This window comes from Zonotrichia albicollis, chromosome 10, assembly GCF_047830755.1.
Source record: "Zonotrichia albicollis isolate bZonAlb1 chromosome 10, bZonAlb1.hap1, whole genome shotgun sequence".
Classification (NCBI taxonomy): Eukaryota; Metazoa; Chordata; class Aves; order Passeriformes; family Passerellidae; genus Zonotrichia; species Zonotrichia albicollis.
Genome location: NC_133828.1, coordinates 35,690,924 through 35,706,213, shown reverse-complemented (window position 1 = coordinate 35,706,213; position 15,290 = coordinate 35,690,924). Strand labels below are relative to the sequence as shown.

At 40.4% G+C, this 15,290-nt stretch overlaps 1 protein-coding gene across 1 annotated transcript in view; it reads right to left on the bottom strand.

The window, feature by feature from the left end:
• The window catches only part of SLC49A4 (solute carrier family 49 member 4), a 67,597-nt gene that overhangs the window by 18,187 nt on the left and 34,120 nt on the right, over positions 1-15,290 (bottom strand). The window contains exons 3-6 of the mRNA XM_005485153.4: positions 13,765-14,027; positions 8,194-8,323; positions 3,064-3,172; positions 2,370-2,437 (exon numbers count right to left, since the gene is read on the bottom strand). Of these exons, the coding sequence (XP_005485210.1) occupies positions 2,370-2,437; positions 3,064-3,172; positions 8,194-8,323; positions 13,765-14,027 (570 nt within the window). The remainder of the gene's footprint in view (positions 1-2,369; positions 2,438-3,063; positions 3,173-8,193; positions 8,324-13,764; positions 14,028-15,290) is intronic.

Below are 15,290 nucleotides of genomic sequence, written 5' to 3'. Positions count from 1 at the left end.
AATGTGGGGGGAAAAAAAATTTAAAAATCTGAGAAAAGGGAATAGATTTATGTTTCTATGCAATTATAGGAATGCTGCTCTTTGACACTGCTTTTCTTCAAACTAGTAGCATTTGAAAGCTGCCAGCAAAGGGTACAGCACCTACCAGCTGCCCAAAATAAGCCAGGCTTTTCAATGATAAAAATGCATCAAACACATTAGCTAAACATGTAAGTTCATGGCTATCAGGACAGCAGTGGGAGGAGAGTAGAAGGATTTATGTATAATGCTGAGAGAAACTTGAAGCATTCTGAAAACAAGATAGATAAACAAATTTCCAAACTGGGCATTACTTTAAATACAGATGATTTAACACCTACTGTGATGTACAGGACCTAATGCTCAAGGGCAAGGCTCAGGTTGTTAAAAATTCTAAATTATAGAATCTGCATTGACAAAAATGGAAGGAGCAAATTCCTAAGATGCACCAATTTTGCTTTAACAAGTTAGCAGAAGAAAAAAAAAGGAAAAAAAATCCACCCCAAAACTAACAGCTTCTGGAGAGGTGGTTAAGGGAGAGAGCTGCTTGCTTGGCAAATCACAGTTCTGACACTGAAATATATCAACTTGTCAGTTTTGACAAGAATCATTACTTAATTTTCCTAATTACAACTTTCAGCAGATTACAGTCAGACTCGTCATTGATTCAACCCTACACAGATAAATGCTGAATAGGCCTAGGAGGGAGAGTCATCCATCAGAAGTGACAAATCACCTCCTCCCTCCCTTTCTGTATGCAAACCCTCCCATCTGAACTGTGCATCGCCCAAGTTAGAAAGACATATTTGGAGACAGACTGTTGGTATTTCTTAAATTTACTAAATGCTACAAAATACAGGTATTCAACAAGGTTTGAAATCAATTTTGAAGCAGTTAAAGGGACTGCCTGCATTTCCTGAAACTAAACCCAGACAGCTTATTAAATAAATTAATCTACCATAAAGACTGAGATTTGCATGTTGACTTAGAGTTTGCAGATTCTCTCCCAGTTAAGTTAAGTGAGCTTCAAAGCTCTACTATTGAAAAGCTGCAAATAAACTAGAGATTACCTCATAATGAAAAATGGCAGTCTACCTGCTTCAACATGCAACCTATGGCATCTGTGTCATTTGCAGCAGTAGCCTTTAAACATCTACTCTCTTACAGAGAAAACATTGTATCTGAGCTTGGCTAATCAAAAGCAACTCTTTTTAGAGGAAATCAGGTCATGAACTTTGTTTGGCTAGATGAAGTCCTTTGGCCTGCATCTGGAGTGGATGGCAGAGAAGCACTTGTTTCTTTTCCCTAGGTCAGGAGTTTTTCCCTCTCCCTGTTGCAGTTGCTAGGCAGCCTGCAAAACGTCAGGATGTGAAACCTCACATTTCTTTATGCATTGTGTATTCTGATGAAGCACAGCAAGTGAAAACAAGAGAGTTTCAAAAAGAAAATAGAGAGTCCTAAAAAGATCACTCTCTCCCATCCACAGTACCATGATGATGCAACAATTGCAGATATCTGCACATGGACTCTAAAGAGTGGACACAGAGAAGCCAGGACAATGCTCAGATATCCCAAAGCAAGAGGGGAACATGTGATTGGTTTTAATCACATAATAAACTCACTGCTCAGGGACCTCCTAAAAGACTTTTTCTCCCTCCCACAATCCCTTTTCCTAAAGGGGACCTCAATGAATGAGAAACAGCAGCCTTTTGGAAGGGCAATCCTACTCTTGCTGTTCCACTCCCTGTGTCATCAGCTTTCGTGATGGTCAGAGAGAGACAGCTGTGTCTGGATTTACAAAAAGCAAACACACCCATACTGTAGCCCATAGGATACAGCAGAAAATAGTTAGGCTATGCAGGAATCCAGCAACCTGCCCAAAATGGGCCCAGACTAATTTCTCTGTGAGGGAACAAAATGTTATTGTAGTTAGGCTGCCTGTGCTACATTCCCAATATCCCTTTGGGAAACAATATGCCCAAAAGTGTTAATGGAAGGAGACAGAAAATTTCTTCAATGCTTTCCAAATATGCTGCAATGAGGTTCTTCCCCCTCATACCAGGCAGCTGAATTCACCAGAGCTGTCTTTAAAAGCAGCATACAGGAAGCCATTGTCAGGAACGAGAATCTGACTTTCAAATTCAGGTATATGCATGTGGAGTTCTCAATCCCCAGCAACCACTAACACGGTATGAATTATTGCTTTACTAGAAACACATTATAACCCCAAAAGGAATTTTCCATTTCAAGTTTCTGAAAGATGAGAGAGAAAACAAGTTCTGTTCTTAAGAGGATAAACTAAATGACAATCACAGTTGAAGAAATGGAGAAGGACCTGTAATTATTCCTACCTTGCCATTGCTATGCCAACAACACAACCTCCAACTATAGACCAAAATCCAATCCAGCCTGCATCCACCTGACAGGGAAAAAAAAACAAAACAGAACATAGAGAAATGTGTTAAAGCTCAGAAAATAAGATGGTGTTACTTTCAAAACAAGTGTTGGGCAGGAGCTCTGAACTGCTAACAAGAGCTCTCTACAATATTCTGAAGTGCAAGGCTTTTTCTGGGAAAGGAAATAAATTCACCACAAGAAAGTAAGACTAAGTAGTCTATGCCCTAAATGTGACCTCTCTTTATGGAATCTGACTAATGTCCTCTGTTTTTTTATAATACTGTATCAAAAGCTTAGAAATCATCTTCTCCCCACTTCATCTTTTCTACCATGCATACATTATTTTCTTTCACTAGAGACGCAGCGGCCAACAATACTCCCATTTTTTTTACTTACTTCTTCCTTTTTGTTAAAAGGCATGTACAGTTCTGAAAACATTCACCACTGATGGAGAATCAGCAGGGAGAGTTTTGACACTTTGGGATGCCAAAGCTACAGTTCATTTTGTTTAAAATTTCAGGGAGTAAAGTGGTCCATATGTATTAACAGCATGTTAAACATAAAAATCTGATAAAATTGCATGCTAGTACAAAATAAAAACATGCCACTTACAAAATAGCTGCTGATTATCAGTCAGGAGATACTTACCTGGCTTACATGAATGGGTGTTAATATCAAATCCAAAACACCAGACCAGCCAGAGAAAACACCCAGTGGTATGGCATAGGCCAAAGCAATCATCAAGAATCGGAAATTGCTGTGAAGATAAAACGTTGCCATTAGCCTCAGCTTATACTAAAAATTGCACCAAGATTAGCCAGGAGAGTAAATCACAGCCTAGAATCTATACTCTGCCCATCAAGAAAAACAGCAAAGGTCTGAAGGAGGAGTGAGCCAGGGAAAACAAGAAAGGTATCCAGCCATGCCATTGAATTCCTAGTGGCTGATATGTTACCACCTTAGCACTGATAACAGAAAAAGCCAGTCTCTCCACATTGTTCAAAGATTTTTGTAACATGCTGGGCTCATATGTTTCTCAGTTCTGCAAGCAATTCTTCCATGCATTGGCATGGGCAACCTACTTAGCCTAAGTGTATGTTAGGAATAATAAGCACTAATTCAAAAGATTAAAAGCTTATTTCAAAAATAAAATCAGAGATTCATCCCTCTTGAACTGCACTTAAAAGATCAAAAAAACCCCAAGCCTGTTTTAATTCTCTTTATTTTGGTGAAACGCAAGGAAAGCTCTGGAAATGAGGCAGATACAGTTGCAAGAGTGGAAAATTTTGACAATTTGAACTGGCAAAAACAAGAGACAGCTATAATACTCTACTCTAAATAGTCAACATATTTGCTTCCCCCCCCCCCCTCATGATTCAACCTTTAGTATTCAGTGAAGGTGAAACAGTCAAAGCTGTATCATCATCTTCAATGTATAGAGCTAAACAGGAATTTAACCAACAATTTCCCCCATTCACCATAACTGAAAGCAAATGTGAAGTCCTTGCTAAGACAAATCCAAGTTTTCCTCAAAAATGTCTCAAATGGGAAAGAAAATATACTTTGGAATCTGAAACAGTGATATTTTAAACTGAAGAGATTTTACAGTGATTCCAAGGTCAGTTATCCCATGGGGTATCTGCGTAACCCGAAACATGGCTCCCTCTGGTCAAAACAATTTACATAAAATTGATCCTGATCAGTACCAGTTCCTTGGCAAGCAGTGGCAATTTGATAGCACACAGTTACAAAAGCCAAGAGGGAGAGAGAGATTCAATTACACTCCAAAACATTTGTAAGTTTGCAGCTTACGCTGTTTTACTCCCTTAGATGCTCCACACACAACACAAGCAGCCAGTGCTTTTTGCACTGTTCTTTTTCACACATCCTCTTCTTGAATAACACATTCCCATCCCATGAACATATCCTCCGCTTTCAATATCATTTGTGTCAGATTTATCTTTCAATGCAAAGAAAAACAACACTCAAACTTTCAGCTCTTCTATACATTGGTTATATTTCTTTGAATGCTGTCTTCCTGTCAACTCTTCTTTTTGAAGAATGCCACACTCTTATCCTAGTCTACCTTGTATCACCTTGGTATTTGATGCTATTTAATACTATCCATGTGAAAGCCATTTCAACATTTGTCAAATAAAATAAAAGGGAATTTTGCATGCACCTTATGCAGCCATATTGTGGATTGCTAAGAGGAAACAAGTCTGAATGCAGTGTTCTGAAATAACACTTGGCTGAATATTAAAAATCTTTGGCTATCTGGACATCAACTTCATTACTGAGCTACTTTTGAGGGAGAACTTTGTCCTTTACTTGAGCAGTGTTTTCTGTGGTGTATTTGTTTTCTGTCACTCAAGCAACCAGACAGCCTGAGATGTGGGATAGCTGCTCTGTGCCACGTCCAACCCCGAGTACCAATCCTACAGTAACAGCTCTGCATGATGACAATCTCCAGGGACAGAGCCTGCTCCCCTGCCTGGTCTCCACAACAAGGAAGGTGACCAGGAGAAAGGGAGCCTGGCAGTGACAGAGATACTGATCACCAGGTGCCATTCTGCCCCCTTGCCCAGCAATACCTCGTGCTGCCTAAAGTCATTCCAAACACACATCTTCAGTAGCAGCTCCACTTTTCATGGCTCCAGTCACTTGTGCACAGCTTTTGCAATTTTGCAATTGCTCCACTGAATGTAGAAAAATGTGCTGTCTGTCACACCATCAGCTGTTGAACCCACACTGTTTTCCATCCTATCAGCAATGACAGGATATCAGAATTAGCCTCCCTGTTAAACCATTCTGCTGGGATATGAATTGATTTTTTATTCTGGTTTTTTCAGAAACCGAACGCCACTAGAATCCGTAAGACAGGCTGGTTCAGAGGGGAGCCCCATCAAAGTCAGTCATCTTTTTCAGAGTAACTTTGGCAGTGCCTATTAACATCAGGCACATTCTGAGCAGCTTCCATTACTGGATGGTGTTGTTGATGAAAGTGTCATTAAAGCAATAATGATGCATAAAACCCCTGATACAAAATTTCAAAATTGCTTACACAGTCCCTAGAAAACATAAAAGCCATGTAACTGGCTAAAAGTATCTTATTACTTCAAATCAAAAATCACAACACTTTTTTTAATGCAGGTTTTAAGACTTATCATTAGATTTTTTTTTCATTGAAGTTTGTGGAATATCCTGAACTGGGGAAATAAAAACAAGTCATATTTGCTTCACCCAAGAAACTGAGACAGGGCACCACACATTTTCTAATGGAAATTCAAACTACACTTGTCACAGTGTGTGATAGACTGTTGAAAGATTTGGGCTTAGCTCCCAAACCATGACCAATCTGTTGTCTCCCACTGCAGACTGAGAGAGTTGGTATCAGGAGATAATGAGACATCAACTAATTGTAACAATCTGTCAGAAGGAGGAACCCTCCAAATCAGAAGGAAGACTCGAGTTCCTAAGAAAGTCCCCCAAAAAGGGCCCACAGGGGATGGCTGACCTCTGCTGATGGTGTAATAACTCTGCAAGAAGCAGCTCACGTAGAAGACTGCCAAAGGACCTGAAGGCACGAAGGAGTGTGGGAGTTGCAAGGATGTGATAGATCCCCTTGGTGCCCCAGGAGAAAAGGTCAGTGACTTCAATGTTGCTTTATTTTGAAGTAATAAAACTGTAGCTTGGTGGAGAAGACAGAGAAATGATGAACATCTCAATTCTCATGCTTGTATCTGGTGCATTGCTGGGTCAGCCCACCAGCTCACACACATCCTGAATGCCTTACACACAGTTCTCACACCAAAGGGTAATTCTACAATAAAAGGAAATCATGATTTCCTGGTACTAATCTGCTAGTTACCTTCAGTCTACACCACCAAGTCTAAAGAAAGGCTCTCTAAGCCAAGTTGAAGCCTAGATTAGGCAGGCCACAGAGTGTAGAAGCCTAATGAACCAGATGATGGGTTCCTCTTGAAGCATGGCAGATACCATTTTCTTTTATAAAACTCCCTTGCATGACAGATTGTTACTGAACAGCTCCCCAAGATAAGTGGGCTTAATGATGAACTGTTGATTGTTTCATGTGCAGAGGAATGAAGAAGTGCCTTTGATAAAGGGCAGCACGGAAGAATGCAAGACCTGAGGGAAGAGAGCTATAATTATCTACCTGTCCACATTTTAAAAAAGCCCTCTTTGTTCTTGGACACACTGTAAACTATAGTCATCACCGAAAAGCCCAGTTTGTTTTCTGAAGTTTCACTAGTTATTGTTAACAGTAAGCCAGCTTTGCTGTTTACATCACGACCTTACCAGTATCTCAGGTCCACTGTTTACAACACTTTAAACATGGAATCTAATGGTTATAAAACTCCCAAATGGAGCACTGTCAACTAAAATTTTATATTTCACCTGCAAAGCCAGTTGCTGTTTGCATTTCTGTTCAACAGCAACATTTTTACAACACAGCCCTCAGGCAGGGTCTAACGGCACATCAGCTTGGGGGTAGAACAGCATTATTGTGTGTGATAAGTGTCCTTAAGAGAACTGCTATTTTTTAATACCCTGAATAGGTCACTTAGCAGACTAACCACCCAGCTGTACTCACACCTCCTGAGTGCCAGTCTGCTCCAGGATGAACACACAGGATTAAGCATCCTGCCAACTATTCACTCCCCCAAACAAAAAAAAAAAAAAAGCCTCCAAAAACAGAACAAAACCCAGTGACAAGGGATGAGTTGTTTTCACTGCCTCTAAATACAATTATTGAAAATACAGCCCACAATAGGCCTGCAGTAACTAAATGTCTAAAGCTGCACAATTATCGAGCTTCAAGCAACCCTTTATATGCAGATTCAGCTCCTACATCACTCAACAAACAATTACAGCAAGAGTCAGAAGCTTCCCAGTGAAGTCAGTCATACTCTGTACCAGGGGAGCAGCTCTTCTTTGCCCAACAAGTTCCTCTGTGCAGTATCATCTACAGGGCATGGCCTTCACAATTATTCACCCTTCACATTACAGTTGCTTTAGCTGCTCCTCTCAGATCATATTTACATTACACAAGACACTGTACAAACACTGAGGGAAGTGGGACTGTGTCTTACAAAAAGAACCCAAGAGGGAGAAGCTGCAATAATGTCTCTTTCTTTATAACCTCTCTTTTTATTTAACCTAAAAATTCAAAGCAAGCTAGCTCACCTGTGAGCCTATCCAGAAACACATCTAAAGACATTTTTCCTATTCCCACTTAATATTTTAACGTACAATTAATGCGATTTAATAGATCATATAACAGTTTTAGATAATTCATTCATTGCTTCTATGGTTGAATGAAAACAGCTGGATAATCCTTCAAAAGACAAGTAAACCCCAAATTCATTCCAATGTAATAAGCACAGAAAAAAACTATTTAGAAGTTAGTTTTGCCCAGTGTTGTTCACTGTTTTCTCACTGTTCACTTTTAACAACCTTGTATAACCTGATGTAACAGAAGCATTGCATAAGAAAAGCTATGCTAACAAGATGACTAAAGCACTGCTGGTGCTGAAGGACTGGCATGAAGAGTGGAGATACACACAGTGGTTTAAAATTTAATGTCTGCTCTTTAGCAGTTAGCATCCTTTTATGTCTTGACATTAATATTTAATTTTATTTTGTTTAAAAGTACTACAAACCAACTTGTTTGCTCAATGAGAAGATTAAAGCACACTTGTTTTTATTTACTTAGGCACTGATCTGCTTTGAAGTGGAAACCCAATGAGGTCCTACCTTAAGAGTCTGCAAAAACTTCTCCTGTAGCTGAGGCGCTGGCTCGCCGCAGCCACGCTGGGGGGGAACGGAGGGCGCGAGGGGAAGTAGGCCAACGCTGCAGAAAATATCAGGGAAACCATTCCAAATTCTAAACAGGAGGGCAAAGAAAAACAAAACCAAGAACAGATGTTAGCATTGAAAGACTTATTTCACTGCAGTGCTGTTATCAGCCAGCCTCTGAGACATAAATCCCATCACAAGTGTTTGACTGCTCCTGACAACAGAATTCCGTAACTTGAAGGAGGAATTTCTTTCTCCTTCCCCAAACAAGATTTCAAATTGAGATGGAGAATCAGTGAGACTGGCAGTCCATTCCAGTGATAGGTGCTGCAGAGAAAAAGGCTCACACACAGGGAACTCAGTGAAGCAAAAGGAAAGCTTTTGCTTTTTCTCTTCAGAGAGAACTGCAATATGAGGATTTGGCCACGTTTCCTTTCGATGGAAGTAACTCAGTGCAGGTAACAGCATGCTAGAGACTTGAAACAGATGGGACTGGGGAAGCCCCAGGGCATGGAATAACAATTATTCATTGCACAAGATGATGAAGGCAAACAAAAGGTCAAGCAAGGCAGCAGTTCCAACACAAACAGTACTACATGGCAACAGAATATAAAGAGCAAAGTGCAGAAGCAGCCATGGCTCATGAATAGAAAAAGTGCAGGCAAGGGGGGGAAAAAGAAAGAATACAGCTGTTTGTGGATGCTCTGCTTGTTCAGCAGCAGGAATTCCGAATCTTTGAAAAATTTCATAGCAGAAGTTTGAACCTGAGCTTGAGAAGTGATGAGCACTTCACAGAAAACAGTAAGTCGCATGAGCAGACATTCTGAAGAGAAACAACTCTACCCAAAGTCAGTCTAATTAATTTGTTTTACAGGCTTTTTACAATATATATCATGTTCTCCACAGTCCTCAATCCCAGTATTTCTCCTATTGCCTTTGAAAACAAGATTCTTTGCTGATAGAGAGAAAAATGTATAGCTGAAGTGTGTTATCTTAAAAGAACTTGTGATCTTATAACAAAGGAGTGTTCACTGACAGCACAAATAAATTCCAGCAGAGCTGGATACTCAATTGCCTTAATTTTCTTTTTTTTCTTCTCTTTTTTAATAAATCAATATGATCATGGCACTTTGCCAGGTCTTCTGCTAAACTAGAAGAAAATAAATTCAGGAAACTGAAAAGTAAATAACACTCAGAGTCTAAATGGATCAGCTGGAGATGGAGAAGAGAAATGAATGCTTCTATTTGGCATATGGGAAAAAAGGCATATCGAGAGTGTGACAATGCCATTTTTCATCATCAAATACTAAAGGACTCATTTTGAATTACTTGGTGTCTCTTTTCCTGCTGTGGTGTAACTGCATGTTTCAAGGGGCAAGGGCACTTAAACTAGATCTCTCTCCTCTGCTCTTCAGAAAACAGATTAATTTCTATCTTTGTGCACATTGTTTTGGACACCATGATCACTGAATAAAGACCTGGCAGTAACTGATCACCCCAGACCTAAGAAAGGGATGAGATGCTCTGTCACTACAGGATGATTCTCCACAGCTCTTTAGTAAAAGCTGTTTATCTCCCCACCTCCTGCCTCTAGTTTACATACAGGTTTATAGACATATATATTACACACATTTTAATCACATATTAAAGGAAGATTTAAGATTGCAGATAGGTATAGCCAATCAAGAATGTGATCACACAATCCCATCAATTTTGTCCAAGGTACTAAAGTGCCCTTCTCATACTGCAAGGGGAAAGGCCAAGTTTTATTCTGCAGAATCACAGAAATATTTAAATCACAGAAATATTTCATAACAGGTGCCCATCTGGGGTCTCATCTATGCACTGCCTCAAGATTTCTACCAGTCAAATTACTGTAGTAGGAGCAGTACAGTAACCATTTTTTTTTGTCTTTTTTTTTTTTTAATTACTATGTTCAGGATGCTGTCCTTGCAGTACCTTCTTGCAACTCTTTAATGTTTCCCAGTGTTATACTTTGCAAGCTAACAAATTTGCCTAGAAAGCTCTGCTCTATGCCTAAATAAAAAGTGACAAATTCACAGTGGAAACAAAAGCATCTCCCTCTGTTGAAGAATATGAGTTTTTAGTGCCATCTTAGATTTGTATACAATACTTACACCTCTACCTAAAGTTCAGGTACTGCCAAACACATCTGATTTCTTACATATTGAAATCCTACCTCAACAGGAAACCCACACCTTTGTTTCCATAATTTAAGTTACCAGAGTAGAGGAAGAGGAATACAATCTAAAATTTTTCCTGGGCAGGTAAAGAGTGAGTGAAAGTAAGCAAAATTGAGAAGGTAAGAAATAGGTCAATGCTGAGAACGAGGGAGCAGCAGCCACAAGAGAGAGGCTCTTCTTTAGAAGCTGCCAGCTTCTCAAAAGTGCAGTGAATGCTCTCAAACAAGGCAAAGCACATTAAATGGGGCAACTCATAAATTAGTGTGTGGAGACACAGATATGTACACATCTGTGTACTTGCTGAGGAATGCTTCACAAAAGCTGGGTACCACACCATGGTGACTTGTTATGTGAGAGATGCCTGCATCTCAGCCTAGGAAGCAGGCACCATCATGATGCTTGTGTCAAAAAAAAAAAAAAGAAAGAAAAGAAGGAAAAAAAATAAAGAGGTTCAAGACTCCTTGATAACAAAGTATTTTTCCTTCAGACGGGCTACTCATAGCACAAAAACCTTTTCAATTCCAGAAACTCTCCTCCCCACCTTGTTCCGTGGGAATATTCCAGGGTGCATGAGGGCTCCTTACACACACACCTTTTTTTTTTTTTTTTTTTACAAAAAAATATTGATATTTAGGAAATTAATTGATATTTAGGAAAGTAGGAGGCTAAAAGCTCTGGCTGCAGTCTGGAATAATTAATTTCCTTACACAATTCAGGTAATACAATTCAATCCTGATTTGCTACACCCATATTACTTGAGCTGTGAACCAGAATGTGCAGCAACACGGATGACACAGAAAGAGGCTGTGGCAATTCAGCTGAGCTCTGAGTACATGTTTGAGCTAAAGGAACAGCAATTTATTAAAACACAGAAGAGACTGGAGTTAACAGAGCAATTTCAGAATGGGTTTATAAGCAATTGCTTCATAATCATGTTTGAGCTTAAGTCCTTGGAAAATCTGCACACTGTTGGCACACTACTGATCCCAAGTCAACAATTCACATCGTTACTGTCTTTTAAGAGATCATCTAACTTTTGGAGGCTGCTTATTTAATGCTAGCTCACACAAAAGCAACATGCTCATCAGAAATGCAGAGTGCTTACCCTGTGAAACTGGCTTCCCCATAGTATCTGAAAGAACAAGTCATACCAAACCTGACCACACCGGCTGAAGAAGTGGGGAAGTGGGACATTTGGGTCCAGCTTCTTGCTCTTCTACATTCTGCAAAACCCTTATTTCTAATGTGTGAAGTCAGTTTGAGCCTAGTTTTCTGCACAGCTGTTTAACGGGACAAATAGTACCCTACCACACCTACCAGGTATTTTTTGTCCCACAGGTGAACAGAGCTGTCTGTTCACTGTTACCCACTATGGAGCAGCTGTCCTTCCACCTCTGGACCCCATGTGGCACAAGAGAGCACAGGGAAGCAGTCAGAGGAACCTTGTGCCTCCGGCTCTCCAGGGAAACAGAGCTAAGCTGAGACAGAACAAATCCCATGAGGGATTCAAAGCAAACTCCTCTTTGACAGTTCTTAGCAATTTTAAACCACTTGGAGGTTTTCCATCATTACTGTGATTCACTGCAGGCCAGCAATGTTCACAAAGCAGCTCTCTGTCATTGTCTGAACAGCTACAGGGCTTGCAGCTCCTGAAAATACACATCCCATAGGACACAAACACCAGCACAAAGACACTATCTCTGTTCAAAGCACGTTCAAATACTAAGTGAGAAATACAGATGCCCCACAAAACACAATTCCTAGGAAGCTGAAGAGCTGCTGGAGAATCATTGCCTGCTGGGACCAGTGATCCCAAACAGGACTACAAGGGTGTTCCCACATTCTTGCCAGCTCAGAAAGGTACAAAGAGCCCTGCTGAGGTGTGAGGCAGGCAAGACCTGAACCTTGGTGGCAACATCCATCCCTGTTTCTGAGGAAAATGCTTAGGAAAACCTTCCAAACGAGAACAGAAGAGAATCTCATGCACTGCTGAAGGCAACATTTCTACTGCTACCAGACTCAAAACAGTGGTTTCAAGCACAGCACGGTATTTCCTTAGGCAGATGAATTCTTCCCTCTCCATGGAAAATCTGCAGAGGGAGAGCTAAAGCACTTCTCTAATTGCTATGGTTTTCCTCTCCTTATCTACTGCTCCTCAGGACAAAACCCGACTTGTTTTCATTTTTCCTTCTTTCACACCAGACATTTTCATCTGCCACGAGATTTTCAGAGCCTAACACCATATTTACTTGTGAAAAAGGCTTAGCTAAACCTGAATTTCCTTGTTCCATTTGAGTCCAGTAAAAAGCAGCTTACTCAAAAATACTTGCTGAACTCATGATCCAAATTCTATTACACTTTCTTTAAAACAAACATTAAAGTGGCCCTCGCCCAACAGGAATATTAACTTGACAAATTTCCATAAGGATAACGTCCAGGAATAAATGATCACAAACAGCTAACTCAATCCACTAAACCTCCACATAAACTACACAGTATATATATGTTAGGACTTCTGGAACACTTAGAACTAACTCCTGGCTCGATTTCAGAGGATGCAATTGTAAGAGGGGAAAACCCCTATCAGACATGCAACTCTTAATGCTGTACCAATTTATATTCACTAAAAATTAGAATGTAGACACTTTAACCACTTAACCAATTCTATTTCTTTAAAGTTTGCTGCTAATTTTTCTAAGTGACAGGAAGAGGCATAGAAGCCATTATAATAAAAAGAGCAAGGATATAAAACCTAGGTTTAATCAGGTGAATTTTATATCAGTGATTTTTTCCACTGAACTGTTGTCACTTCATTGAAATTGCTCACCAGTAAGAATTACGTGGTTTTAGCTAAAACCAAAATCTATCATGTTTTAATTTCAATGTTTCTGATTCTGTGGATTCTGAAATACTAATTATCTAATCACATTTGAAAGGCATATGCAGGTCATAAATTAAGGCTCAGTTAATGCAGAATAGAATTTCATGCTAAAAGACTATTGAATTTCCATCCTTACAGAAACAGTAGTAGAAACCCAACTTGTCATGGAAACAAATTTTTAATGAAAATTCAATAAGCAAAAACCAGTTTTGAAGCTCAGGGAAACTCCAAGAAGACATTTCTCCCAAGTTCAGCTGATACAAACAACTGAACTACTTCTTTCCAAGTCAGTCTATACAAAAGGCTGTTTAAAAAATTAATCCTCCTAACTCAATTATCTTCCCCCAGGCACAGACTAGATCCTGTGCAAACCAGCCACTAGAGGGTAGCGGTTCTCAAGCACCAACACACAGGAGGGCACGAACATTTTGTGTTTAGTCTCACCTGCGTAGAGCACGGCCTCGATGCGGTCCTTGATGTGCTGGGTGTTGGAGGGCGCTGCCAGCTGCGCCGTCCCGTTGGGCGGCGGCACCACCAGCGGCCCCACCAGGAAGGCGGCGGCCGAGCCCAGGTAGTTGAGCAGCGAGGCGATGGCCGTGGCCGTGGCGCGCTCGTCCGGGGAGAACCAGGTGGTGGAAAGGAAGGGAGCGGCGTTCATCACCGTGGGGCCCGCCAGCCCGTTCAGCAGCTGCCCGCCGTGGATCAGCCTGCGACACAGAACACACGGCACTGAGAACCGCTCGCTGATCTTGGGAATTAAATAGGCACGTGAGGTACTGCGAAAAACGCCAATCACTCGTTTTAAAAAATTTAAAAGTTTAATTGTCGGGATCTTTAGCTTGTCAAAATGACCCCGAGAAAAGTTCGAAAGTCTCTTTTCCCAGCCCGGCACTTGAAGAAGGAGTCCGAGCTCTTCATTTCCCGGTCTCAAGGTTGGTCGTATCTTATCTGTAACATTCTTTCTCCTGTCCTGCCGAGGTCCATCCGGCAGGACAGTTCCAGGCACTCTGCCTGCCCCTGGGGTAATGTTATGTCTTTATACTAAAAACTACATACACAATGTTTACAATTACTTTCCAATACCTATCACCTGTGTTAGACAGTGAGCTTCTACTCTAAACCAATCTAAAAGTGCCAGCATCACAGCAGAAGATGGAGGCCAAGAAGGAGAAAGGCTGGACATGCCCAGTTCCCTCCATCTTGCCCCCTGAACCCCCATACCAAAAACCCTAAAATCTATTTTTCCACCCTGTGATAACTTCACTATTATTCTACCTAAACTGTTGTGGCTTGCTGATCTTCATATCAGGTTGGTAATTTGCTCCATAATCAAAACCACAGGAATTTTGGGCTCTGTGCCAGGGTGTCTGAGACCCCTGGCAGGGGTCTTGGCTGCTCAGGACAGCCAGAGGGATGTTCTGGGTTCCAACATTTAATAGTAATAAAATGGTTATAACAATAGTAATACGATTAGAGTAGTAACAATTTGGACAATTTGGACTAGGACAATATGAGACAATAGAAACAAAGAGTTACAGACGTCTGGGTACCTTTTTCTGGGCAGCAAAAGCCCGGAAAAGGACACCCATTAACAGAGGATTAACCCTTAAAAACAATAGTCTGTGGCATATTCATACATCTCATACATGATGCATAAATTCCATTTAAACACAGGATTCTGTCTGGTCAGTGTCAACTTCTTCCTCTTAATCCTAACTGCATCTTCAGGGCTGAGCAAGGCAGGAAGAAGTTCATTTCTTCTGATAAGAAAGCAATAAATTCCTTTTCTCTGAAAGATTTAGGTGTCCTGTGGCAACTATCTCACTCCAAGTCCTTTATTTAAAAAAAGTATCTTACATAGCATAGTCTCTATTTTAACATTATAACCTAAAACTATATTTAACACAGTACTTAAGAAAATTAATACAGTATAACTTTCTAACATAACACATATAATATTCATTTTAATA